Source organism: Saccopteryx leptura, chromosome 2 (genome assembly GCF_036850995.1).
Source record: "Saccopteryx leptura isolate mSacLep1 chromosome 2, mSacLep1_pri_phased_curated, whole genome shotgun sequence".
Lineage (NCBI taxonomy): Eukaryota > Metazoa > Chordata > Mammalia > Chiroptera > Emballonuridae > Saccopteryx > Saccopteryx leptura.
Genome location: NC_089504.1, coordinates 246,019 through 272,913, shown reverse-complemented (window position 1 = coordinate 272,913; position 26,895 = coordinate 246,019). Strand labels below are relative to the sequence as shown.

General features: G+C 53.5%; 1 protein-coding gene across 4 annotated transcripts in view; it reads left to right on the top strand.

The window, feature by feature from the left end:
- Positions 1 to 240: 240 nt before the first annotated feature.
- The window catches only part of CACNA1B (calcium voltage-gated channel subunit alpha1 B), a 171,399-nt gene continuing 144,744 nt past the window's right edge, over positions 241 to 26,895 (top strand). For all 4 annotated transcript variants that reach the window (XM_066366550.1, XM_066366548.1, XM_066366549.1 and 1 more), the window contains exons 1-3: positions 241 to 644; positions 1,573 to 1,678; positions 4,961 to 5,100. In XM_066366550.1, coding sequence (XP_066222647.1) covers positions 361 to 644; positions 1,573 to 1,678; positions 4,961 to 5,100 — 530 coding nt within the window. In that variant the 5' untranslated portion in view covers positions 241 to 360. The remainder of the gene's footprint in view (positions 645 to 1,572; positions 1,679 to 4,960; positions 5,101 to 26,895) is intronic.

Sequence of the window (26,895 nt, the reverse complement as noted above, 5' to 3'; positions counted from 1 at the left end):
CACTCACCGCGCCCGCCTAGACCTGGGGAGCAGCCGGGGAGGACCGGGGGGCCGAGGCGCACCCCCAAGAACTAGCAGGGGGACCCGGAGGTTGAGACAGGGCGGGGGCGGCCGGCTGGGGGCGGGGCGGGCGGGATCCGGGCGGGCGGGGCTGCGCGGATTGGCCGGGCACCGCCACGTGATCGCCCCCTTATAGGGCGTGGTGCGGGCGGCGGAGTCGGGTGCGGCGGCTGCCGGGCCGGGCGAGGTCCGGTGCAGGTCCGGCGGTTCCGGGGCTGCTCCGCTCCCGAACGCCTGGCGCGTCCCGCGGTCTCCCTGCCGGGGCCGCCGGGCGGGGGATGCGCTCGGCGTCCGGGAGCCATGGTCCGCTTTGGGGACGAGCTGGGCGGCCGCTATGGGGGCACCGGCGGCGGGGAGCGGGGCCGGGGCGGCGGGGCCGGCGGCGCGGGCGGCCCGGGCCCCGGGGGGCTGCAGCCGGGCCAGCGGGTCCTCTACAAGCAGTCGATCGCGCAGCGCGCGCGCACCATGGCGTTGTACAACCCCATCCCGGTCAAGCAGAACTGCTTCACCGTCAACCGCTCGCTCTTCGTCTTCAGCGAGGACAACGTCGTCCGCAAATACGCCAAGCGCATCACCGAGTGGCCATATCCTGCCGGGGATGGGGCCGGGCGGCGGGCCGCCCGCAGGCGCGGGCACAGGGAACCGGGCGCGGTGTCCGGCCTCCGCGCCCCGCCGGGTGTGGGAGGGGCGGCTGGGCGGGGTGGGGGGACCGAGGCGGGTCGCGGGCGGCACCCAGTGGCCATCTTTCCGGGGCCGGAAGGAGGGTGCGACCCGGGGAGAGGCGCCCCGGGGACGGGTCGGCGAGGAGGGGGCGCGGCGGGGTTCCGGAGCCCCTCTGTCTGAACCCCGGGTGCGTGTGTGCGCGCGCGCAAGTGTGTGGTCGTGGCGATGGTGGCTCTGGGCGGAACCCCCTGCCCCCAGACTAGTCCTTTTGCTTCCTTGGTCTGGGCGCAGAGCGCACGGCCAGCCTGGAGGGCACCCGAGGGCGAACCGGAGTCTGTGTAGGTGTGAGTCCCCGTGTGGCCGCGGGCCCGTGCGCGTGCCTGGCTGCAGGTGCTGGCGTGTGTGTGCGGGCAGAACATGAACCCGGCGCTGCGCGTGCGTGTGTTCGGGACTCTCGGGACATGTATGTTCACGTGCCTGTGTAGATACATGTGGCTACGTGTCTTTAGGTAGGAGTGCGCCTGCGCGGGGTCCCTCCTTCAGCCACTTGCTGGGGGCGCACCGCCCCCTCGGCTCTCGGAGCAGGGTCCCAGCGGAGCAGGGGTGGCGCTGTCCTCGGTGCTGACGGCCTCCTAGACTTGCCGACGGGCTGGCGGCTGCGACTGCAGAGGCGCCCTTCGAGGCGGCCCCCAAGAATGAGGGCGGGAGCGAGGGGTGGGCTCCGTAGGGGTCATTCTCGGGAGCCTCCGGAGGCCTCCTGGCTGTCTGCTGCACTGCGCGCTGCCCGTCTCGGCCTCCTCGCCTCGCCTCCCCCCTTGGCGCCTCCTGGCCAGTCCTTAACCCACGCACTCCGTTTGAGTACATGATCCTGGCCACCATCATTGCCAACTGTATCGTGTTGGCACTGGAGCAGCACCTCCCTGACGGCGACAAGACGCCCATGTCCGAGCGGCTGGTGAGTGCGGTGGCGGCGGGGGCCTGAGGGCTGTGCAGCTTGTCTGGTTCCAGACTCTCTAGGATCTGTGGCAGCTCACTTCTTCAGTGGAGGAAAAAGGCTAGAACCAAGCTGCTAAGTCGCTCTCCAAGGGTCAGGAGGACTGGAGTAGCCGGTTCAGCCCCCGATAGGGAGCGGCGGCTGCTCTGCCCTATGCCACTAGCCACCTCTGCACCCCTCATGGGCCGTCCAGTCCCTCAGCCTTAGGCCGTCTTGAGCTAAGAAACTAAGAACTGAGCCTGAGATGTGTGTATGTGGTGGTGGTTATTCAAAATGGCTCAGGGTCAGGAGTGCCAGGCTCTGAGTGCCCTGGGGAGGTGTGGCTGGCTGTGGGGCCATGATGGTCATTGCCCCGGTGGTGCCACCCTGAGCCTGTTCGCCTCTCTTTCAGAATTGTCTCTCTGGCTTGGAGTCTCTTCCCCATGGGGCCACCCCTTCCCACAGGTAGCATTTCTTCCCAGGCTTTCTTCCTAAACATCCTGAATAATTTTCACCCCCTCCAGTCATGGGCTCACAGTCCCTTGTACCAGGGCCCTTCAATCTGAAGCCCAGGGCCTGTGACAGTCAGGGTGCCAGGGCAGGTCTCTGGAGGGACTGGGGCAGTGGGAAGCATGGGGTTTGGGGAGGTGAGACCCAACCCAAGGTGAGGCCATTCCCCTAGACCCAAGCCCTTTGCTGCCTGGCCCCCTGACTGGGGTTTGATGTGGGCTCCTGGGGCCCGAGGGGCCGAGCCCTGGAGACGAGAGAAGGAGAAGCAGGGCAGGGACCTGCAGAGGGAGCATTGGGAGGCCTCTGCCCCACAGTCAGCAAGCGACGGGTCTTCTCCCGTCCTCTTGCTCACTTCAGGGAAGTCAAGCAGGGATGACACGGCCTGCTCAGCGCTTGGCCTGGGCCCTGAACTTCCCTCCTTCCTGCCGTCCATGGGCTCAGTGGTGGGAAAAGGTGGGCAGTTAGGCTGCCCTGGGTGTGCTCGCAGTCGGGCAGGGGTCTAGAAGAAAGTGGACAGCCAGTGTGGACAGCCAGAGACGAGAGGTTGCAGGGAGCAGTCATTTCTTGGGGCGTGCAGAAGGCCCCAGGGTTCTGTTGTTGAAGTATGAAGGACCTCACAGCCCTGCCACATGGCTGAGTGCAATGTGTCCTGTGGTGACTCTTGCCCAAGTGTGGAGCTGGATAGTGCCACTTGCCTTCTCTGGGCCCAGGCTCCTCCTGGTGGTGTGGGCACCTTGCCAGCGGTATGCTGTTGCAAGGACCCACTCCAGAGGGTGGAGGCAAGGGAGAAAGTCAGAGGGAACTGGGGCTTCAGGCACAGGCCACAGAGCTTGGGTCCTATCCCCCAGGAAGTGTGGCAGGAGTAGGGCCCCAGAGAAGCAGTCCAGGGGGCTGGGGGCAGGGAGGCCAGAGTGCAGCAGGAAGGCTCAGACCCGCCCCTGCTGGGGTGGCGTGAGTGACAGGCTCAGGTGAGCCAGTGGGCCACCCAGCCAAGTCTGAGTGCCTGCCTCCCAGGTGAGGAGGGTTGGTTTTGTGGTGATGGGGGTGGGCACACTTACAGGGGTTGGGGCTGAGCTGCTGAGAAAAGGAGCAGAATGTGTTCACCTGAGCCTGGCCTTGAGACCTGAGGAGCCTTGGGCTGACCCCAGGCCTGTGTGCAGGCTTGCAGAGTGCACTAAAGGCTAGAGTTGGTGCTGGGTCTGAAGAGGAGGGCAGTGCCTCTGGGTCCAGCTTGGAAGCTGGTGCCACTGCCTGGGGGGCGGTGGGGGCTGGGGGGCAGAGCAGCCTCCTCGTTTGCCAGCCTGGGCCAGGGTGGGGCTGCCGTGGCTCCTTGTCTTGGGGACTCTGCTTCTCACCCACCCACTACCTTGCTGCGTGGCCTTTAGTGGGAGCCCTAGCTGCGGTCCACCCACCCCTCCCCCACACCAGTGCTCAACCATGTGGTCAAGGGTGGAGCTGGGGAAAGAGCTGTGAGGCCAGGGGCCTGTCTTCCAGCTCTGGCCCTGGCCTTCTGTCTGCCCAGAAGCTTCCTGGGAAGGTGTTTGCTGGGGCCCAGCAGTTCCCCGGGGGCAGATGGAGAGAGGGGCCATCCAGCTACACTAGACCAGAAGCCCCGGGGGTGGGGGCGGTGATCCTGCCGTGAGTCAGCATCAGGGTGGCAGGAAGGAGAAGCTGGGCTGTGATGGACACTCCACACAGGGCTGCCCATCGGCTGTGGACTGGGAGTCCTGGGTTGAGGGTCAGTGTGGAGGGCCCGCAGGGTCAGGGTTCCTGGGAGAGGAAGGCACAGGCTGCTGTCCTGAGTGGGAGCTGGCGGAACCTCTGGGGATCCCAAGGTGGCCAGGCCCAGGCTTGCAGCCTTGGCCCCTGCCCCCACTGGCCGGGTAGAGCAGTTCCCACAGTCCTGGGGTGAGCCCTTCCCAGCACCCCTCTCTCTGCTTTTGAGCAGCAGCCCTGGTGTGCGGGTGCCTGTGGTCAGTACCCCAGCTGTGTCCCATGATGACCCTCCCTGTGCGTCTGCCCCTTGGGCTTCCCTGCCCCGAGGCTCTCGACCACCTCCCCTTACCCCTGACCACACCCTCTGTGCTTGTCTCTGTGCCTGTCTCCACGTGGCGTCCTCCCCTGCTGAGCTCCATGGGGGTTGTCCCCACCCTGCTCAGCACCGGGGGGCCTGTCCTGTCCTGCAGGGTTGAGCGATGAGGTGTAGCTGAGGGTAGAGAGAGGGGGCCCCATTCCTGTGCCCACACTGCCCCCTTTGCCAGGAATGCCTTTCCTGTGGCCGGTGGCTGGATGCTTCACCCTCCAAAGGCTCCTAAGCCTGGCCCATGTTTGCTCCCAAGACCTGTATGTTTTGATTATCCAGAAAGTCTGGGTTAATGAGCTGCACTCCGGGGAGCTGAAGCATTAACCTTGCGCAGTAGTTAGAGCTTGGTTCAGACCCAGGTGGCCTCTGACTAATGGAGTCTCCAGCCCAGGCCCTTGGCCTTTCTGTGCTTCAGTTCCTCTAGGAGGATAGCACTTAACGACAGGACAATGACAGGGTCACTCTGGTCATTGCAGGACAGGTCCTGCAGTATGATCGTCAGTGCCTCCCCTGCTGTGGGACTGGAGGGTGGGAGGCCCCTGCCCCTCTTGTTAGGACAGGGGCATGGAGGGCATGTTAGGGACCCGTGGTGGGGCTGGGAGCTCGGAGGGTGGGCGTGGTGTCTGGGCAGCTGCTGCAGGGGCAGTTGCGACCCTGTACTGTGTTCTCAGGATGACACGGAGCCATATTTCATCGGCATCTTTTGCTTCGAGGCTGGGATCAAGATCATTGCTCTGGGCTTTGTGCTGCACAAGGGCTCCTACCTGCGCAACGGCTGGAACGTCATGGACTTCGTGGTGGTTCTCACGGGGTAGGTGAACCGGGGTGCCTGCCCTGTGTCGGGCTGGGGGGTGGCCTTCCTGGCTCGTCCGAGACAGTTGGCATGGCTGCAAGTGGCCATGTGGGGACATCTCTGCTGGCCAGCTGTGCGGGCCCAAGAGGTGCCTGTGCTGCCACCTGGGCTGAGAGGATCAACTCACAGCGACCTGAAGGTGAAGCTTGCGCAGTGACAGGGGCGAGGCACTATGGGGGAGGGGCTTCCAGGCCGGGCAGTGGTCTGGGCCTCAGGGAGCAGTGGGTTTGTGGGTTTGTGCTGCTTCCTGCTGGAGCTCAGCAGCAAAGGTCTCCCTGAGCTCTAGTGCTTGGCCAGGCAGTGCCCATGGCTACCAGAAGGTGCTCTCCTGTGACCTGTCCACCGCTTTTCTCTTCCAATGGACTCTGATAATGACGCAGAACAGCCCAGGGGTCTAGGAAGTCTCAACTGAGTGTTGGCTGGGGCAGGAGTGTGGGCAGAGCACCCTGCTCTTCCTTCCTGGCCTCCCACCCTTCTGGGTGGGCCTCAGGCTCCCAGTGCTGCCGGCTCCTGCCCTGTTTCTTCTGCCCAGCAGGCCAAGGGCTGGGGCTGAGTGCTTGTTATTTCAGCTCAGGTAGGGGGTGAGTGCTGGGGGAGTCTGCTCCTCTGACCTGTGGGCCCCAGCCTGTGCCGGGGACCATGATCTACTCATCCTCAGGGCCTGAGGGTCCCAGGACTACGCAGAGGAGTAGGCCCCACTGTGGTCCAGAGAACAGGCCAGTGTGAGGTGGCCTGGCCGTTGGCGGGTCTCTCCCGGGAGAGCTGACATAATTTCCTCTGGGCCCTTCTGCCTGGTGCCCTCCTTGGTCCTGGGAAGGGGGTGCCAGTCTGTCACTGGCACTGATGGGATGGGAGCCTCTAAACTGGGAATTAGTAGAGTAGGGAAACCCTGCTTTCTGTCCTGTTTCCATAATGACTGAGGATGAAGGGAGGTAGAGAGCCTCTTCTCAGGGGGACATGGGTCAGCGGCACCGAGGACACTGTCCACAGCTGTCTGCTGGGCTGGGGGGGGGGAGTGTGGTCCCTCGGAGAGCAGGCACGCCCACCGTCCAGCAGGCACTGCCGGTGTTGGGGAGTGTCACTGTTTACTTTCCTCTCTCCCTGCCTCTGAACACAAGTCCCTGAGGACAAGAACAGCATCTTATTTTTTAGGATTTCAGGATGTACCCTGAGCCTAGCTTGGGGTGGGCTCCCAGGAGCAGTTAGGGAGTATCTGTAAAGGAATGAGTTACAGAAGCCGGGTGCTCTGGGGCCAGCCGGGAGTGGGTGGGCGCTGTCCTTGGTGCTGATTGTTTGAGTTGCTGGGGGCAAGGCAAGAAGGTGGAAGAGCCCTGGGTGTTCCCACAAGCACATCTGACCTCCAGGCCCAGGGAACCTGGGTCCCTTAGTGGTGCCAGGAGGTTCCTCCCGAGGGTAGAGCACCCTGGGCTGCTCTCCCTTTGCCCACACTCCTGGTCACAGAGAGCTGGACGGGCTCAGCCTTCCTGGGAGCCCCAGCGAGAGTCCCAAGCATTCCCCCAAGTTCTGCCTTAGAGATTCCACCCTCTGTCCCTGTTTTTCTCTCCGTTTCCCCAACTCTCCCTCCCCTGCTTCTGTCCTTTTCTTCGTGTGCTTCTTCCCCCTTCTCCAATTATCAGTCTCCCTCTCTGCCTCCCTCATTCTCCCTGGCTCACTCTCCATTTCCCTGTCTTCGTGCCTTTTCTCTTGTTCTTACTGCCCCTTCTGTTTTCTGCCTTGCTCTGTGTCTCTTGTCTGGGTCATGGGGTCCCTGCATTGTCTTCAGGAGAAGGGCTTGGAGTCAGGGCACTGACAGTTTCCAACTTCCCAGTCCCCAGAAGTGGCACTGGGTTGGGAGGGGAACCCCCAGGCAGGGAGGGTGATTTGTATCCCATGGGGGTTCACATGCTGACCCAGACTCATGGGCTAGCTGCTTCCTCACTGCTGCATGCAGTACACAGGACTCATGAACTTATGTGTGTGCATGTGTGCATGCGTGCATGTGTGCATGGGTTATGTGCATATGTGGGTGTGTGAGTGTGGGTGTATGTGTGCATGTGTGTACATCTGTATGTGTGGTAGAGGAAGACCCCGGGTCCTTTTTGGGGTGAGTGCTGGCCAGTGGGGAATCAGGGAAGAATCCTAACTCTAAACCCTCCTGAGCTGAGGTCCCTGTGGGTAGTCATGAGGGGGTGTTATTTCTCATTACTTTGTTGTTTTTAATTAGGGTTAACTTAATTGGTGTTCAGAGCGCTGGAGGGCCTGGGAGGTGGGGAGGGGCTCTGGCTGGGTAGGCCTGTTGCCTGGTGAAGCCCAGCTCGTCCCCAGAGGCCAGCTGGGGACTCTTCTGCTTCTGAGGCTGGTGTGAGGTCTTGGGAGGTGACCTGGGTTGGAACGGCCCCCTCACTCCCACCTTGTGGAAGCCTCTTAGCCTCAGGCTGTCATCTGTGAAGTAAGCTTGGGTACACCCTTGGCCGTGGGGTGAGAGCACAGCCACTCGTCCTGGCTGCACGGGAGTGAGTTGAGGGACTATCCTATTGGCAGGGCTCTGTCCACACTCCTGTCCATGCATCTGTCTAGCCTCTTGAGCTGCCCCATGTATTTGTGATTTGTTAATCACTCCTTTATTTAGGTGCTGAGCCCACGGGGTGAACAGAATCATGGGCTCGAGGGGGACACGTTCTCCCAGCCCTGCTGAGTTTTTTTAGTACACGTGTGTACATGCATGTGTGTGTGTGCGTGTGTAATGTGTGCATGTGTGTGATGTGTGTATGGGCTGTGCTGATGCATGATGTTTATTGCATAAAGTCTGTCTCCCACTGCCCTGCTCAGTCTATGTTCTTCACGGCTCCACCCTGGTGCCTGGCGTGTCGTGAAGGCCACTTTGTGCACGAGCGCACCAGCTTCCTTGTTCGCACAGAAGAGGGGTAAGGAGGGCAGGGAGGCTGGGAGGGGTCAGAGGGGCCTCAGTAATAAGGTGACTTTGAAGGACATGAGGGGATGCCATCTGGATCTTTGGAGAGAGGCTGTGGCTGGAGGTGTCAGCACCAGGATGCGGGGGTACTGGTGGTATTCAGAGCCCGAGACCAGGCCAGTCCCTAGGAAGGGGGTGTGAGGAGAAGCTGCCATGGCTCAGCCCAGAGACCCAGGCTGGGTTGCAGTGATGTGGGCGGAGGCCAGAGAGTGAATGTGGACAGTGTTTCAGGAGGAGCAGGGCCTTCTTCAAAGGAAGGGCGAGGGGGTTGATGGGGAGCATGGCGTTCAGCAGCGGCGAGGGCCAGCCAAGTTGGGGAGAGCACCTGCAGTAGCCCCTCTGCCGTGTGGGGAGACGGGCAGCCACGCAGGGCAGAGACCAGGACGGTGGAACAACCAGAGGGTCTGACTGGGTGTGGATTCCAGCCGGAGTGCTAGTGGGCCAGTCCAGGAGATGGGGACCCGCAGGTGACATAGGAAAATCCTGGAGTGGGTGAGCGGAGTGGAACCCAGACCCCAGGAATCTGGGCCTGTCTGTCTGTAACACAGGGAAAAGGAGGGTGAGCAGAATGTGTGCACTTGGGGTTGAGAAAGAAGAGACTGTGTACCTGTGGACCCAGCCCTTCTATAACTGACCACTTCCGTGGTCGTCCCCATGTCACCACCTCCGTCCTCCACATAACTCACCCTGTGGTCCTGAGGGGCTGATTCCAGCTGAGAGTTGGGACAGGGTTAGAGTCCCCTCAGACCCTGGGGACATCTTCCTGCTGCACAGAATCCCCCAGCCCTGAAGTCCTGAGTGGCCCTGCCCCCTGTAGGCTGCAGCCTGGGGCTTTCCTTCCTGGTCCTTGGGGACAGCAGAGTAACGTGTCCCAGCTCAGGCAGGTGGCTCCCCAAGGGGACATTTCTAACCGCAGCCTCTCGTTTTACTCCAAATTAAACTGGGATTTCTTTCCAGGACAAGTAATTAGAGCTGAGAGTCATCCTACCCTGCGCTGGGCCTCCTCTGGGGGGGGGGGGGGAGAGGCATGTGGGCCTCTCAGCTGGGGAGGGACATCGTCCAGGGCTCGGCCTTCAGTGTGGGATGCCTGCACCTGCTGTCCTGTTGGGCCGGGCACCGGGAGCCTGGCTCAGAGAGGCCCTGGGCTGGGAAGGGCTGGCAGGGTTGGGCCAGGGATGACCAGGGACTTCCCGCCTGAATGTGCGGTGACCCTCCCTGTGCCTGGGTTGAGGTGACAAGACATGCCCTGTCTGAGTGACCGATGACATGGGTTGGTCATGGGCTGACTGTGGTGCGTGTCCAAGCGTGGGCCTCGGGCAGCCTCGTGTTCAATCACCAGAGCCAATTCTATACAGGTTCCTCCTCAGTCCATGACTGTGGTCGTTCAGGAGGGGTCTCTGTGTCTGGTCAGGTTGGGGGTTTGCTGGGGAGTTCTCTGTGTCTGGTCAGGTTGGGGGTTTACTGGACTTCCTCCTCTATCCCCATCTGAGACTAGACATGGCCTCCCCAACATGTGGCTGGGACCAGGGGGAGAAGGCTGAATTCTGGTACGTAGCCCCTGGAGCAGCCCAGGGAGACTGTCAGGACCCCATCATTGGGGATCTGAGGCTGGGACCCCTAAAGGCAGCATCCATGGAACATCGTTGGTGATCCAGACATGTCTCTGTAGGCCCTCCGGACTGTGGGGTTGTTGAGGTGGTACCCTGAGGTACCACCTGAGGCCCCCCATGAGGCCTCGGGACCCCATCCTGGAGGATGTAACACCAGGGGAAGTGGGCAGAGTGCAAACACCTGGGCTGGGCGTTTATAGAGAAGTCGCTCACTCGACCCTTGTGTCCTGTCTGTTTTAGAACCCTTTACACGCTCCTGGGTGTGTGGGTGGGGGTATCAGAACCAAGCCCCCTCTGGCACTGCCTGCAGACCCCACCCCATGTGGAGGCGAATGTCTGGGGAAGAACCCCCCACCAGCCCCAAAGGCCTGGCGATCCTGGGTGGCTGGGGGGGACCCAACAGCTGGCCCCATGCCTGGGCTCTGGTCCTGGGGTGTCCTCAGGGCTGGAGTCCAGCTGAGCTATGCTGTGGGCAGCTGGCCCCATGCCTGGGGCTCTGGTCCTGGGGTGTCCTCCAGGCTGGCTGAGGGCCACTCTCGGGCTGCACGGTCTTATGTGTGGGGTGGGGTGGGGAAGCAGCATCAGACAGTGTGCAGATCTTGGGGGGCTCTTACAGCTTGGGGAACCTCTGAAATGCTGCCTAACGCAGCAGGCCTGAGGCCCCTCTCTCTGCAAACCCACGGCTGCCTCAGAGCCCAGAGCACATACTGCAGGCCTCCTGGGACCAGGACATGCTTCGGGGAAGGGAGGGAAGTTTCAGCTGGACTCCAGGGACATTCTGTCATTCACAGGGTCTGGGCTGCTCGCCCCTGAGGCAGGTGTGTCCCCAGGGCCTGGTAGGGGGCGGGGCGGGGTGATCTGTTCATCACTCATTTGTCTCGGGTCTTGCTGGAGGCTCTGTTTCTGCTAACAATTGAGGTCTCCAGGGCCCCAGGGTCCACAGGGACTGTAGATTGGTCTTCAGGTGTCCCAACCCTCAGAGCAGCTCAGGGATCACCCACAGGGCCTTGTCCTGAGGGGCTGGTGTCTGAACTGGAGGGAACCTGGCCTGTTTCATTGTCAGTGAGCCTCAAGCCGGAATCAGGGTGTCTCAGCCCACGCCCACCCATTCTGCAGGGAGGGGTGGCAGGGTTGGGGTGGCAGCTAGGGCGGGTGCTGCTCCTGTGCCACGGTCTGTGGGTACACTGGCCAGAGGTGGGAGCTGTCAGAGTCCCTGGAACAGCTCCCTTGGTGGGTCTGTGGCTGGAGGGCTGAAGGGGTGTGGTCAGATGGGCTCTAAATTAGTTGCTAATATTTAAGGGGGACCTTTTACGTGAAGATGCACATTTGCATCTTGTTTGATGAAGCCTTGCACGGGGGGCTGGGCCAGCAAGCTGGTGGCCTCCCCACGGCTCAGGCCTGGTCCTTTCTCTCCAGGGCCCACAGGGTCCCAGGCCTGGCATGCCTCCCCTTGTGTCCTGTGGCTGGTCCACTTGTAGAGGCCACAGGAAGTCAAGTTCATGCCTGTGAGGGTAGGAGCCTTCGCACAAGGGTGGTGGGCTCAGAGCAGCTGTGGGAGAGTCACCTGACCACCCGGTTCACACTGGAGGCTGAGCTGCTAGTTCTCACTGAGGTGAGAATGGTTGCTAATGTCTCTCCTTCCTAGGCCCAGGGGAGGGAAGGAGAGCAGCCCCCAGTGCATGTGGGGTTTGAGTGTGCAGCTCCTCTCCACTCCTCCCTGCCTGCCGGCTGGCCTCTCGGTGCCCTTTTCTCACCCCAAGAGTTCTCCCTCCTCTGGCTTGCTCCTCAGCCCTCAGCATCTCTGTTACTTTGCTGGTGAATTTGTTCCCTCGAAGGCATGTGACCGTCATCTGCATGACAGAGTGGCACAGACAGGCGGCTTAAACCACAGACGTTTTCTGTCTCGGCTCTGGCTGCAGGAGGTGCGAGATGGAGGTGGCCGCAGGGCTGGTGTTGGTGACGCTGCCTTCCTGCTGTGTTGTCAACATGGCCTCTTCTCTGTTGTGCAGAGCTTTGGTCTCTTCCTGTTCTAAGAGGACACCAGCCCTGTCAGATTAGGGTCCACCCTTAGGACCCCATTTGAGCCCTGTCCCCACATGTAGTCACACGGGGGGCTAGGGCTTCCTAATAGATTGAGCCCGTGTGACCCGCCACCACCGTGCCCCCATCCTCAGTATGCAGCTGGTACTCACCGCGTCAGAGCAGAGAAATCCCGTTGGGGGAGCAGGAGCCCACGGCCTCAGGGGCACACGGGGTTGACATGATGAATCCAAGGTAGCCAGTCTGTGGCTGGCATGGTGTGGGCCCCAGGTACTGTCTGCGGAATCCGGCATCTTCCTCCCTACTCTTGCCCTTCTTTGACCCTGGGTTCTTTGTCATTCCTCCGGGTCACCAGCCTCTGGGCCTGTTGACACCACAGCAGCACCAGGACCACGGAGCTCTTAGGCTGGGCTGAGCCAGGGCTGCCTTGCCCACTCTGGAACCCTCTCTGCCTGGATCAGGGCAGGGGTGGGGTGGGCACTGATGACCTGTAGGAGGTGGGGTTCCCCTGGGCATGGCGCAGCCCCCTGTCAGGGTGGGAATCCCCGAGCGCCCTCTAGCACCTGCCTTCTGGGGCCCTAGTTCTGGGAATGCGGTGTAGGGGAGGGGATGTCCTCTGAAATGGGCAGGAAGTTGAGGACCCCTTTTCCCATCACCTGATCAATACTGGGTACAGTGTTTCCACTGGGACAGGGTCTGACACCTAGAAGCCCCAGCAACACCAGATATGCAGGGACACAGAGCAGGGGACCCAGGCCGCCCCTGCTGTTCTCCAGCCCTGCCCCTAAGCTTGCAGTAGCTGGGGGCTAGGGGCTGGGCTCTGCACCCTCTGCAAGGAGGATTTCCCTCCTCGGGTGGGGCAGGGGTGCAGAGCCTCCAGATCTTCACCGGAGCTGACAGGAAGAGGAAAACAGGGCGTGCCAGCTCCTGAGACATAAACAGGTAAATAAAAACGACAGCTGACTCTTGTGAAGTTGCCTGCGTGCCAGCTGCTGTTCTAATATAATAATCCTACAACCACCCGAGCTAAATGCTGTTATTAACACCGCCTTTTTAAAAAGTAAATGTTTTATTGTGAGCTGATTGTAGATTCATGATATACAGAAAGCGCTGAGTGGTGACAGCCTGTGACAGCAGCACAGTGCCCCAGCCAGGACGTCGCCCCCACCCACACCCACTTCTCCCCAACCTCGTCCCTCCTTTGCCCCCGACAGCAGGAGCCCATTCTCTACTTCCATGACTTCGTCATTTGAAGGGCATCGTGGGAATGGGCTGGCACTTTTGGGACTGGCTTCTTTCACTCAGGATGATGTCTGAAGCGGGCAGAGGCCCCACGCGGCAACAGGTGCTTCTTTCCATTGCTGCGTCCCAGCCACAGTCTGCTCACCCATCCTCCGTTCCAGGGAACCTGGGTGGCTTCCAGTTTCTGAATTGCTGTGAGTGAAGCTGCTCTACACACTGGTGGGCAGGTTTCTGTTGTGAGTGTTTTCTTTCCTGGGGGAGTCTGCCCATGAGGGATATCACTGGGCCGTATTGCAGCTGCATGTTTCGTGTTTAAAGAAAATACCCAACTGCTATCCAGAGTGGCTGCAGGCAGCGTTTTCCATCTCTGGTGTCCCCACCAGCAGTGCATGAATGACCTAGTTCTGCTGCACCCTCACCAGCACTGGGTGTTGTCACTGTTTTTTATTTTCGCTCTTCTGGGACGTATGTAGTGATGTATCACTGGGGTTTGGATGTCCACTCCCCAAATGGACAGGGGTGGTGGACACCCTTTCTTCATGACCTGTTGGCTACCTGTGTGACCGTGTTGATGGAATGTCTCTTCATATATTCTGCACATATACTCTGATTGGCTTGTCAATTCCATTTTCAACTTTCCAATGGTCACAAAGAATCAAGATTTTTTTTCTTAGTTTTTAGTGTTCAGCAGTTTGACTATGCTGTCTCTCGTCGTGGGTTCTTGGAGTTTTCCCATGTTTGGGATTCACTCAGCTTCTTGAATCTGTATAGGATTAAGCCTCTTGCCAAATCTGAGGAGTTTCCAGCCATGACATAATTGAGTACTTTTCAGCCCTCGCTCATTTTATCTTTCCGTCTGGGACTCTGCTATACGAATGTCATTGTCCCATAGGTCCTTGGCCGTCTGTGTCCGCCCAGTTTTCCTCTGTGGTTCACGTTGGGCCATTTCTCCCGTGGCAGGTGGTACAGGGACTCTCGTGTCCATTCCCTCTTCTGCTGTGGAGGCCCGTTCTCTTTGCTTGTCATTTCTGTTACTCTAATTCTCAGCTATAAACGTGTCATTAGATGGTTCTTTGTATCTCTTATTTCCTTGGTGACTGTTTTTTGTTGCTTTCTAGCATGTTTGTAATAATTTCTGGGAGAATTTTTATCGTAACTGCTTCAGATAATTGTTGTCCGATGATCCCGGTACCGTTGTTATTACATCTGTTGATTGTCTCTCTTCAGTCAGTTTCAGATCTTCCTGGTTTTTGATGAATCAGATTTTTTTTTTTTTTCTGAAGCTGGAAACAGGGAGAGACAGTCAGACAGACTCCCGCATGCGCCCGACCGGGATCCACCCGGCAGGCTCACCAGGGGCGAAGCTCTGCCCACCAGGGGGTGATGCTCTGCCCATCCTGGGCGTTGCCATGTTGCGACCAGAGCCACTCTAGCGCCTGAGGCAGAGGCCATGGAGCCATCCTCAGTGCCCGGGCCATCTTTGCTCCAATGGAGCCTCGGCTGCGGGAGGGGAAGAGAGAGACAGAGAGGAAAGCGCGGCGGAGGGGTGGAGAAGCAAATGAGCGCTTCTCCTGTGTGCCCTGGCCGGGAATTGAACCCGGGTCCTCCGCACGCTAGGCCGACGCTCTACCGCTGAGCCAACCGGCCAGGGCTGATGAATCAGATTTAAAAAAAAAGTTTTTTTATTTAGTGAGAGGAGGGGAGGCAGAGACAGACTCCCACATGTGCCCAGACCAGGATCCACTGGCAAGCCCACCAGGGGGACGATGCTCTGCCCATCTGGGCTATTGCTCTGTTGTAACCGAAGCCATTCTAGCACCTGAGGCAGAGGCCATGGAGCCATCCCCAGCACCCGGGCCAACTTGCTCCAGTGGAGCCATGGCTACAGGAGGGGAAGACAGAGAGAGAGAAAGGAGAGGGGGAAGGGTGGAGAAGCAGATGGGAGCTTCTCCTGTGTGCCCTGACCCGGAATTGAACCCCAGACATCTATATGCCAGGCTGATGCTCTACCACTGAGCCAATTGGCCAGGGCCTAATGAATCAGTTTTGATTGAAACTTGGACATTTTCACATTATTTCCTGAGATGCTAGATGCTATTTAGACCTGTTCTAGCTTGGTCTCTGATCCTGACCCTTAAGGGGACAAGGGTTCTGCCTTGTTACTTCAGATGGGGTGACGTCCAGGTTCTGGTCAGAGGTTCACCCCACTCTGCAGACTGGAAACTGAGAGTCTGAGAAATCAGCCTAAGGTCTCACGAAGCAGAGTGGGCATTCCACTTGACCCTGACAGAGTTCACGCTTCTAACCAAGAGCCTCTTAGGCCCTCAGGACATGCAGCAAGAGTAAAATTTACTCTGAAGAAAAGGATCTGGTGGGGGACAGAGCAGTTCAGCCCAAGGACTCCATGTTCACTTGGGGGCCACCTTTTTCCAACATGGCCTGGAGGGTCGGGAGGGTCAGGCAGGTAGGCGTGATGGCTGTGCAAGCATCACCCGCGGTACTCCAGAGTCTGGGGCCTAAAGTCCTGCTGTCCTCCTGGGTCCCCCTGTGTAGTGGCATAGGGTGGGAGGAGGGGCCGGGGGGGTTGCCTTTCTGGTGCTCTGGGCGTGGGCTGCGTGTGACATTGGCTCCGCACGGTTCAGTGCATCACTCTGAGGGCCCCTCTTCTGGGCTATGAGCCTGGACACTTGAGCGTGCTCCCTGGACCTCTGTTTCTTCCTCTGGGAGATGGTGGTGCCAGCACTGACTCAGAGAGACCCCGGATGAAATGCAGCAGGGCCTCCGGGGTTTTGTTTGAGCAAGATGCCCGCGCGGTCCTCTGCCAGGTGTGTTCTCAGAGAGGGGGGCCCACACAGGCTAGGCCGTCCCTTCTCCAACCGTGGTCTCCACCCACTCTAGGGCAGGGGAGGTGGGGCTCGGCCTGGGCTTGTGCTCCAGCTCAGCCCTGTGGGGGCGGAGAGGTTGAGACCCACAGGCTGTCTCCATGGCAACCGCCAGCCACCTCCTGGGCAAGAAGCAGCACCTGGAAAGTCGATGACAAAGCAGTTCCTGGAGATGGTGCCGCCTGTGCCACACGCATCTGCCAGCTCCGCTTTGCATCTCTTAGGCGGGGGCGGGGGCCTATCTGGCTGGGCACCACCGCTGCAGCCCTGGCCTGGAAACCCCCCGCCTGCCCAGTGTGAGTGGGGCTGGAGTATGCGGGTGCACGGACCTCTCCTGGGGGGAGCGCAGTGCTCCCGGAGTGCCCACCCCTCACTGACAATCACAGTGCTGTTCCCAAGGACACTGCTGCTCCCGCCATGGTGTGCCAGGCATGTGTGCAGAGCATTGTCTCAGAGGAGGCTTGTCACAGCCCCCGGGACCACATTGGGGGACTGCACACTTAGGTGCTGCCTCCCGGAGTCGGGTGCCCAGGAAGATGCAAGCTCAGACTTGAATCCCAGCCGTGTGACCCAGAGTCCTGTCCTGGTGGCCCAGGGCTCTGGCTCCTCCAAGGAAGCCCTGCTGAGCCCAGGGTGCTCATGTTTGGTGCAGAGGGTCTCCCCCAAAAGGGGCTGAGTGCTGCCTCTGGCCCACTTGGAGCTCGTTGCCAGGGTGACAGTATCTCCAGGCGAAGGGATGCCTGCACTGCAGACTCTTGCTGTTGCCTTATTGTGCAAGTTGAGGTGTTCCTGGGAGTCAAAGGGACGCTCGGAGCACAGATTCGCAGCTGCAGGTCTGAGGTCACCGTGTCACCCTGTCTGCTCCTTTGCTGGATGGCTGGAGCGGGAGCCTCATTAGAGTGGCTGGATGGACCCCCCACCCAGCGAAAAACGAGGTGACAACTGCCCCCTCCCAAGGGACCAGCATGAGGATTCAGTGAGCTTTGCATGTACTCTGGGGGCCAGGGGCCTCTGAGGTATCACTGCTGGCCTCTGGCTAAGGTCCTGGCTGTGCCTGAGTAGTTCCAGAACACAGCTTGGAGCTCGGGGACTGCCTGGACATCCCCTAGGCTCAGCATGGACCCCTTGAGGGGCAGACCAGGAGGAAAGGGCCTTGCCCCCAAGGAGTAGGAAGGGGAGTGGAGGCAGGTGGGTGACCACCCGGTACATGGGGTCAGGGTTAGGGTTTGTGAGGGCAGTCAGGGGTTCTTCTGGTCTTGTCACTTCCACACAGACAAATAACAGTTTTGAGTTCCTGGTGAGCTGTGGCATTTTCAGAAGTGGGTACTTTGGGGATGTGGCCGGGCTTGAGGGGTGGAGGTTGGTGAGCAGTCCGGGAAGACTGGCAGGCGACCCAGAGGCTCCTGCACGGACAGCTTAAGACATGCATTTGTGGAGACCATCCGGGACCCAGTCTGGGGGCTGCAGGTGAGTTCCTGGGTCAGGGGAAGGGGCCCCGGGCCAAGGCTGCAGCTGTGTGGAAACCCCTCCGCCCTGGGTGCCGGTGCAGAAATGGGACCGGCTGGTCTGTCTGCCGTGTGTCTGTGCATCTGTGCCATGTGTTTGTGGTCCAGGCTGTGTCTGTGGCTCCTGTTCTTCTCCACACACATGCTCGTGTGCCTGTGGTGCGGTATTTGTCTGAGCGTGTGCCATGTGCCTGTGTGTGTCTGTGTGTGTGTCCATGCAGGAGGTGGGGGAGTGCTGGGCAGCTGGGCCTGGGAGGGCAGCAGTCACAGGCTGGCTGTGTGTGTGTGTGTGATCTGGGCCCGAGTTCCTGCATGTTTTATGTATTTGTAATCGTAATTTATATAAAAACTTGTATTTTACCTTTCTCTTTTTGTATAGCAGCTTATTGAGGTGAAGGTCACAAGCCATAATATTCATTCTTTTACAGGGTATACAGGTCAGTGGTTTTAAGTGTGATCACAGAGTGCAGCCATCGCCACAGCCTAATTGTAGAAAGTGGCCATTATCCCCATACCCGCGAGCAATTTGTCCCCCAGGCCCCAGCTCCGGCAGCAGCTGCTCTACTTGTGTGACCACGGCTTTGTTCTGGATGCTTCACATAAATGCCATCACAGAATAAGAGGCCCTTTGTGTCTGGCTTTTCCCTTAGTATGATTTTTTTTGGTTTCTTTTTTTCCCTTCTTTTTCCAAGTGAGAGGAGGGGAGATAGAGAGATAGACTCCCACATGCGTCCCAACCAGGATCCACCCTGCAACCCCTGTCTGGAGCCATGCTTGCAACTGAGTTATTTTTAGTGCGGGGGGCGGGGGGGGGGGGGGCTTCACGGAGCCATCCTCAGTGCCTGGGGCCAATGAACAAACCTATTGAGCCATGGCTGTGGGAGAGGGAGGGGGAGAGAGAGAGAGAGAGAGAAAGGAGAGGGTGAAGGGTGGAGAAGCAGATAGTCGCTTCTCCTGTGTGCCCCGACAGGGAATCAAACCCAGGACATCTACGCACAAGGCTGATGCTCTACCACTGAGCCAACCGGCCAGGGCCTTAGTATGATGTTTCTAAGGCTCTCCATGTTGTACATGAATCAGTTCATATTCGTCTTTTTTTTTCATATTCGTCTTTTACCATTATATCACACATTAGTTTTGCTATTTTGTCATTATTTGTAACAACTACAGTGTCCCGTTATTGTGGCAGTTCTCTATTGCTGACCACTGAGATGGCTATTTGGGGTTATTCACCACTGTAACTGCGGCTTCTTAATTTTGTGTGAATTTTATGGGACAGATTTCCAGAGTGGGCTGGTTAGAAGTGCTCCCAGAATACATAGTGGATGTGTCGTCTCAGGTGAGGCTGACGCGCCTGGACAACACTGCTCTCGCCCAAGTTCCTGGGAGGGTCCTCACCATGTTCAGGAATCATCATTGTACCTACTCCTTTCCCAGAACTCTTGAAATAACTTATTTTATTATCTGATTTTAAAGGAAATCCTTCATGATCAATGTGAGTTTGTTGGAACCTTGAGAGTGGATTTTGTGCATCAAAAAGATTATGCAGGGAAGACATTACTTTCTAAACAGGCAACATTCCATTTATTAAAGTTACAAATCTTAAGAATATAGTTTTTTTAAAAAACTATTTAGATTCAATTCATGACCGAATTGATGAACCTTGAAGGCATTATGCTAAGTAAGTGAAGAGCGTCAGAGAAAGGAAACATAACCACAGACACACCAACACACCAAACTCACAGAGAAAGGGAAGGGATTTGTGATTACAAGAGGCAGTGTTGGAGGTGGGGAAGAGAACAAGGGGTCCTAAGGTACAGATTTCCAGGTGGAAGGGAGGGTAAGTACCAGGGAGTGATGTCCCACATGGCGAGTACAGACAATGCTGACGTAGCATAAAGAGGGAAACCATTAAAAGAGTGTAGATCCTAAGAGTTCTTATCACCACCCACAGCATGTGTACAATCGTGCCGTAATCCTTACACTTCAAAAGGGGTGCATGTCAATTACTTCTCAATAAAACTGGAAAAAAACTTTTTAGATTTGCCATACAAAAAATATTTATACACTTAGCAATGTTTGACAATGATTTTCAAGGAGATCCTAATAGTACCTCATAACTTAGTTATGTGAAACACTTAACATTTCATTTGTAAATTTATAGCTGGACCCTCCTCAATACTAAGTATTGTATGTCCAGTACATTAAAGTATATATATAGTGAATCATATGTTTGCTTAAATGTTCCAATACTGGCCTGACCTGTGGTGGCCCAGTGGATAAAGCGTCGACCTGGAGATGCTGAGGTTGCCGGTCCAAAACCCTGGGCTTACCTAGTCAAGGCACATATGGGAGTTGATGCTTCCAGCTCCTCCCCCCCTTCTCTCTCTCTGTCTCTCCTCTCTCTCTCTCTCTCTGTCTCTCCCTCTCCTCTCTAAAATGAATTAAAAAAAGTTCCAATACTTCTTTACAAATTTAAGTTTTCAACTAAAATCTCAAGCCTATATAAATTTTCCTATTACGTTTTTAAAAACTAGAATCTCTCGGGGCTGATGTTGGTGTGCTCTGATAAATTCTCTTCATCATAACCCTAACATTAACCCAGAATGTTTGATTTTCGTGAACATTTATATATTTAATTCTAAGTCTTCCGAGGAGTTAAATTTGTGTGGGCGCCAGGGAGCTGTGCTTTCAGAACCCACAAAGCCAGTTGCCTCATCAGAGAGCACTCCTTGGCCGGGACACAGACCAGACTCTCTCCTCAAATCTTGACACTGTGCCAGGGCCTCTCAGCTCCAACACTGGGTGTCTCAGCCAGGTTGTCATTTACTCCACAGGACTACTTATGTCATTTGGGTAGATTTCTGTTTTTATGGTTCTTGAGATTATAGATACATTCTTGCCTGGATCCAAGCAACTTTGCGTTCTCAAAATATTAAAAAATGGTGTTGGTTTCCTGCCCCAGAGACCATGGCAACTCTGACGTGTCAGTACATGTGTCTGTGTCTTCTCTGCTCACCGGCGTGACCTCTGAGGTCATTTAACTGACATCTCAGGATTGGTCAGTGTCTGTATGTGTGGGTGTTGGGGGGTATTCCACTTCTACAATATATGTTTGTGCCCACAAGTAACATACAGTGTTGTTTGCATTTTAATTGCATGATGTGTATTAGGTGTTTATGCATAGATTAATGATTATCTCACAACTTGACTCATTGGCCCTCAGCATTGTTTTAAGCATTTCTGTGTTACTGTGTCCAGGCAGAACAATATTCCATGGTATGAGTAATTTGCTCTCTTTCCTCGTGATGAGCTGGAGGTTCTTTCATTGTCCACTGTCGCAGACTCTGCTGTGAACATGCCGTGGGCATTTCTTCAGGTGTTGGTGTGACCTGACTAGTATGAAGTTAGAGGCAGCTTCCTGGGTTATAGGGTTGTTATTTGGAAATTTTCTAGAAGTAGCCAAGTGCTCTGTGAAATGGTTCTACTGTGTTCTCTCCCACCAGCAAACTGCTTTCTCAACCTCACCAGCTCTAGTGTCGTTTGCTAACTGAGCAGGTGAAATGGTGTCTCTTCATTTGTTTAAGCTGAATTTCTCTCATTCCTAGTGGTTTTGAGTATCTTCTCTCTTTTGTAACTCGTTGATTTTTTGATCAGTTATTTGTGTTGTTCATATGAATGTACAGGAATTCTTTTATATTCTGGAAACCAAGTACGGAAGTTATAGGCATTACAAATATACTTTTCATTTTCTGTATAGTATCTTTTGTGGTATAGGTTTTAATTTTATTCTGGTCAAATGTGTCGATCTATTCCTTTATGGTTAGTGATTTTTATGTCTTCTTTAGAAACCCTTCCTGACCTCACAATCATAGAACTGTTCTCTTGTTTATTTCCCCCTCAAAGTTTTAAATTTTGCTTCCTGCACTTAGGTCTCTTTTGACTTTCCAACTTTTAAAATTGTGGCAAAGTTCACATAATATAAAATTTACGTCTTAATCATTAAGTGCACAGTTTAGTGGTTTTAGATATTTGTACAACTGTTGTGAAACCATCACCACTGTCCACCTCTGTAAGGCTTTTCATCTTTCAAAACGAAAACTCTGTCCCATGAAACAATAGCTCCCACCCCCCTCCTCTCAGACCCAGACAACAACCATTCTACTTTCTGTCTCTATGGTTTTGATGACTCTTAAGTACCTCATATAAGTGAGATCCTACAGTATTTGTCCTTTTGTGACGGGCTTATTTCACTTAAGGTCTTCAAGATTACCCAACACTGCATCATGTGTCAGAATTTCCTTCCATTTTAAGGCTGATAACCCTATTTGCTTCTTCACTCATACATTGATGCCTCCTGGGTTCCTTCCCTGTTTTAGCTATTGTGAGTGCTGCTACCAACCTGGGTTGACAAATATCTACTCAAGACCCTGCTTTCAATTCTTTTGGGCATATACATACAACCGAGATTGCTGGATCATATGGTAATTCTGTGGTCAAGTTTTTGAGGAAAACTCCGTACTGATTTCCACAACGGCTATACCATAAAAAGCTTTCATATTCTCCACGTCCTTGCCAACATTTACTTCCTCTGTCATTTTTGATTGTAGCCATCTAGTTGGTACCATGGGTTGGTATCTCATTTGACTTGCATTTCCCTAATGATTAGTAAGGGTGAACATCTTTCATGTGTTTATTGGCTATTTGTATGTCTTTTCTATTTTATTTATTTATTTATTTGGAATATCCATTCAAGCCCTTTGCCTATTTTTATGTTGTGTTTTTGTTGTTGCTATTGAGTGGTAGGAGTTCTTTATATTATATATTCTTTTTTTTTTTTTTTTTGTATTTTTATATTTTTCTGAAGCTGGAAACGGGGAGAGACAGTCAGACAGACTCCTGCATGCGCCCGACCGGGATCCACCCGGCGTGCCCACCAGGGGCGACGCTCTGCCCACCAGGGGGCGATGCTCTGCCCCTCCGGGGCGTCGCTCTGCCGTGACCAGAGCCACTCTAGCGCCTGGGGCAGAGGCCAAGCAGCCATCCCCAGCACCCGGGCCATCTTTGCTCCAATGGAGCCTCCGCTGCGGGAGGGGAAGAGAGAGACAGAGAGGAAGGAGGGGGGCTGGAGAAGCAAATGGGCGCTTCTCCTATGTGCCCTGGCCGGGAATCGAACCCGGATCCCCTGTACGCCAGGCCGACGCTCTACCACTGAGCCAACCGGCCAGGGCCTATATTATATATTCTTGATATCACTTCCTTATTAGATACATCAGTGGTTTTCAATTTTTTTACACTTGGGAACTGGTGAAAATAGGGAAATTATTTGGGGGACCACTAAGGCAGAAATCACCCTGAGCATAAGCAACTTAAACTAAGATCAGTGGGTCTATAACCTTCATACAACATCAGTGTGGTTAACTCACAGACTGTTTGCAGACCTGCAGAGGTCTGTGGACCAGCAGTTGAATAACAAAGAGATACATGGTTTGTGAATATTTTCTCCATTCTTGAGGTTGTCTTTTTCATTCTCCTGAAAGTTCCTTTGATGTATAAAAGTTTTAAATTTTGATGAAGTCCTGTTTAGGTATGTGTTCTTTTATTGTCCATAACTTTGGTGTCTTATCCAAGAAATCATGGCTAAAGCCAATGTTATGAAGATTTTGTCCTGTATTTTCTTCTAAGGTTTTTATTGTTCAAAGTCTTATATTTATATATTTGGTCCATTTTGAGCTGTGTTTTGTATGTGATTTAAGATAACGATCCAACTTAATTTTTTTGCATGTGGATAGCCTATTTTCCCAGCACAATTTGGTGGAAAAACTGTCTTTTCTCCACTGAATGGTCTACACTCTTGTTGAAAATCTATGTACTGTATGTGAAGATTTGTTTCTGGGTTACTAGTCTTTTCTATTCCTCTATATGCCTATCTTTATGCCAGTACCACATTGTATTAATGTACTTTTGTAGTAAGTTAAACAAATTTTAATTAAATTTATTGGTGTGACATTAGTTAATAATATTATATATTTCAAGTGTACCATTCGATATTTCATCATCTGTATCCTGCATTGTGTGCCCACCACCAAAGTCTAGTCTCCTTTTGTCACCGTATATTTGACCCCTTTCCCCTCTTCATCCTCCTTCAACCCTCTTCCCCTCTGGTAACTTCCACACTATTGTCTGTGTCTATGAGTTTGTTGCTTTCAGTTTTATACCCCACATGTGAGTGTAATAATATGGGTCTTGTTTTTCCCTATTTGATTTATTTTGCTTAGTGTGATACTCTCAAGATCCACCCATGTTGTTGCAGATGGCAGTATTTTATCATTTCTTATGGCTGAGTAGTATTCCATTGTATATATGAACCACATCTTCTTTATCCAGTCATCCATCAGTGGACACTTAGGTTGTTTCCATGTCTTGGCTGTGAATAATGCTGCCATGAACATAAGGATGCATATATCTTTACAAATAAATGTTTCAAAAGTTTTCAGGTAGATATCTAGAAAAGGAATTACTAGGTCTTGAGGTAACTCAATTCTTAATTGTTTGAGGAAACTCCACACTATTTTCCATAGTGGTTGTACCAGTTTGCATTCCCACCAGCAATGAATGAGGGTTCCTTTTTCTCTACAACTTCTCCAACACTTGTTATTACTTGTCTTGTTGATAATAGCCACCCTAACAGGTGTAAGGTGATATCTTTTTTTTTTTCAAGTGAGAAGAGGGGAGCTAGTGAGACAGACTCCTGCATGCGCCCTGACCAGGATCCACCTGGCAACCCATCTGGGGCTGATGCTTGAATCAATCAAGCTATTTTTAGTACCTGAGGCTGACGCTTGGACCAAAGAGTTATCTTCAGTGCCCGAGGCTGACACTTGAACCAATTAAGCCACTGGCTGCGGGAGGGGAAGAGGGAGAGAAAGGGGAGAGGTGTGGGGAGAGAAGCAGATAATGCTTCTCCTGTGTACCCGGACCAGGAATTCTACCTAGAACATTCATATGCTGGGCCAATGTTCTATCCACTGAGCAAGCTGGCCAAGGCCTGGTGTGGTATCTTATTGTGATTTTGATTTGCATTTCTCATATAGCTAGTGAAGTTCAGCATCTTTTCATATATCTTTTGGCTATACTATGTCTTCCTGGGAAAAGTATATAGGTCCTCTGACCATTTCTTAATAGGAAAGTTTTTCTGTTGTTGAGTTGTAGGACTTCTTAATATATTTTTGGATATTAGCCCCTTATCAGAGTATTGTTTGCAAACAACAATACATTAAAAAGATAAAACATTGTGATCAAGTGGGCTTCTATCCAAGGGTGCAAGGGTGGTTCAACATAGGCAAATCAATACATGTAATACACCACGTTAACAAAATAGAGGATAAAGTTATAGGATCATATCAATAGTGCAAAAAAATCATTTGACAAGCTACAACATCCATGTATTATGAAAACACTCAATAAGATGGGTATTGAAGGGAAAGTACCTCAGAATAACAATGACATATGACAAATCCTTAGGTAATATATTCAATGGTGAAAACTGAAAGCTTTTCCTCTCATATCAGGAACAAGACCAAGATGTCCACTATTAACACTCTTATTCAACATAGTCTTAGCCAGAGCTATCAGGCAATAGAAAGAAATGAAAGCATCCAAATAGGGAATGAAAACATCTAATCATCACTTTTTGTGGATGGCATGATTCTCTCTATAGAAAACAATAAAGACTCCACCAAAACTATTAGAAACTATAAAAAAATACAGTGAACTAGCAGGATACAAAATCAATGGTCAAAAAAATCCATTGCAGACCCTGGCTGGTTGGCTCAGTGGTATAGTTGTTGGTTTGGCATGTGGAAGTCCCAGGTTTGATTCCTGTCCAGGGTACACAGGAGAAGTGACCATCTGCTTCTTCCCCCTCCCCACTTTTCTCTCTCTTTCTCTCTTTCTCTCCTGCAGCCATGGCTCAAATGGTTTGAGCAAGTTGGCACTGGGCACTGAGGATGGCTTGGTGGCTTCACCTCAGGTGCTAAAATAGGTTAGTTGCTGAGCAATGAAGCAGTGGCTCCAGATGGGCAGAGCATCGCCTAGTAGGGGGATTGCCAAGTGGATCCTGGTTGGAGCACATGCAGGAATCTGTCTCTGTCTCCCTGCCTCTTGCTTAATATAAAAAAATCCATTGGATTTCTATATGGTAACAATGAAATATCAGAAAAATAAATGAAAGAAACAATTTCATTTTCAATTGCAACAAAAAAATATACATAGGAACAGACTTAACAAAGGAAGTGAAGGACTTGTACACTGAAAACAGTAGTAAACTTTGAAATCAGAAAACCTGAATGCTCCAATTTTGTTCCTTTTCAAGATTGTTTTGGCTTTTAAGGGACCTTTGAGATTCCATATGAACTTTCGGATGAGTTTTTTGATTTCTGCAAAAAATGTCTTTGGAATTTTGATAGAGATCACGTTGAATCTATAGATCACTTTGGGTAGTATTGACATCGTAATAATGTTTAGTTTTCTAAGTCATGAACATGAGATGTCTTTCTATTCTTTAATTTCCTTCAGCAGTGTTTTGTAGTTTTCAGTGTACAAGTCTTTTGCTTTCTTGGTTAATTTTATTCCTAAGTATTTGATTCTTTTTGATGCTATTGCAAATGGATTAAATTGTTTTTGATTATTTATTGCAAGTGCATAGAAATACAGCTTTTTCTTTTCTTTTTTTGTATTTTTCTGAAGTGAGAAGCAGGGAGGCAGAAACAGACTCCCACAAGCGCCCAACTGGGATCCTCCCAGCATGCCCATCAGGGGTTGATGCTCTGCCCATCTGGGGCATTGCTCAGTTGCAACTGGAGCCATTCTAGTGCCTGAGGCGGAGGCCATAGAGCCGTCCTCAGCGCCAAGGCCAACTTTTGCTCCAGTGGATCCTTGGCTGCGGGAGAAGAAGAGATAGAGAGAAAGTAGAGGGAGGAAGGGTGGAGAAGCAGGTGGGCACCTCTCCTGTGTGCCCTGGCCGGGATTGAACCCAGGACTTCCATACACCAGGCCAATGCTTTACTACTGAGCCAACTGGCCAGGGCCCAGCTTATTTTTTTGTGTTGACTTCATATCCTGAAACTTTGTTGAACTCATTAATTATGGTATTTTTTGGTGGATTTTCTACAAATTTAGAGATCCTACATATAAGAAATGTTGAAATTGTACTGGAATTGTGTTGAATTTGTAGATTAATTTGAGGGAAAAAGGACATCTAGTGATTTTATTTTTGATTGGTACTTATAGTGAACTTTAAACTTGAGAACTCAAATATTTTCTTTCTTTTTTTTTTTTACAGAGACAGAGAGAGAGTCAGAGAGAAGGATAGATAGGGACAAACAGACAGGAGAGAGATAAGAAGCATCAATCATCAGTTTTTCGTTGCGACACCTTAGTTGTTCAGTGATTGCTTTCTCATATGTGCCTTGACCGTGGACCTTCAGCAGACCTAGTAACCC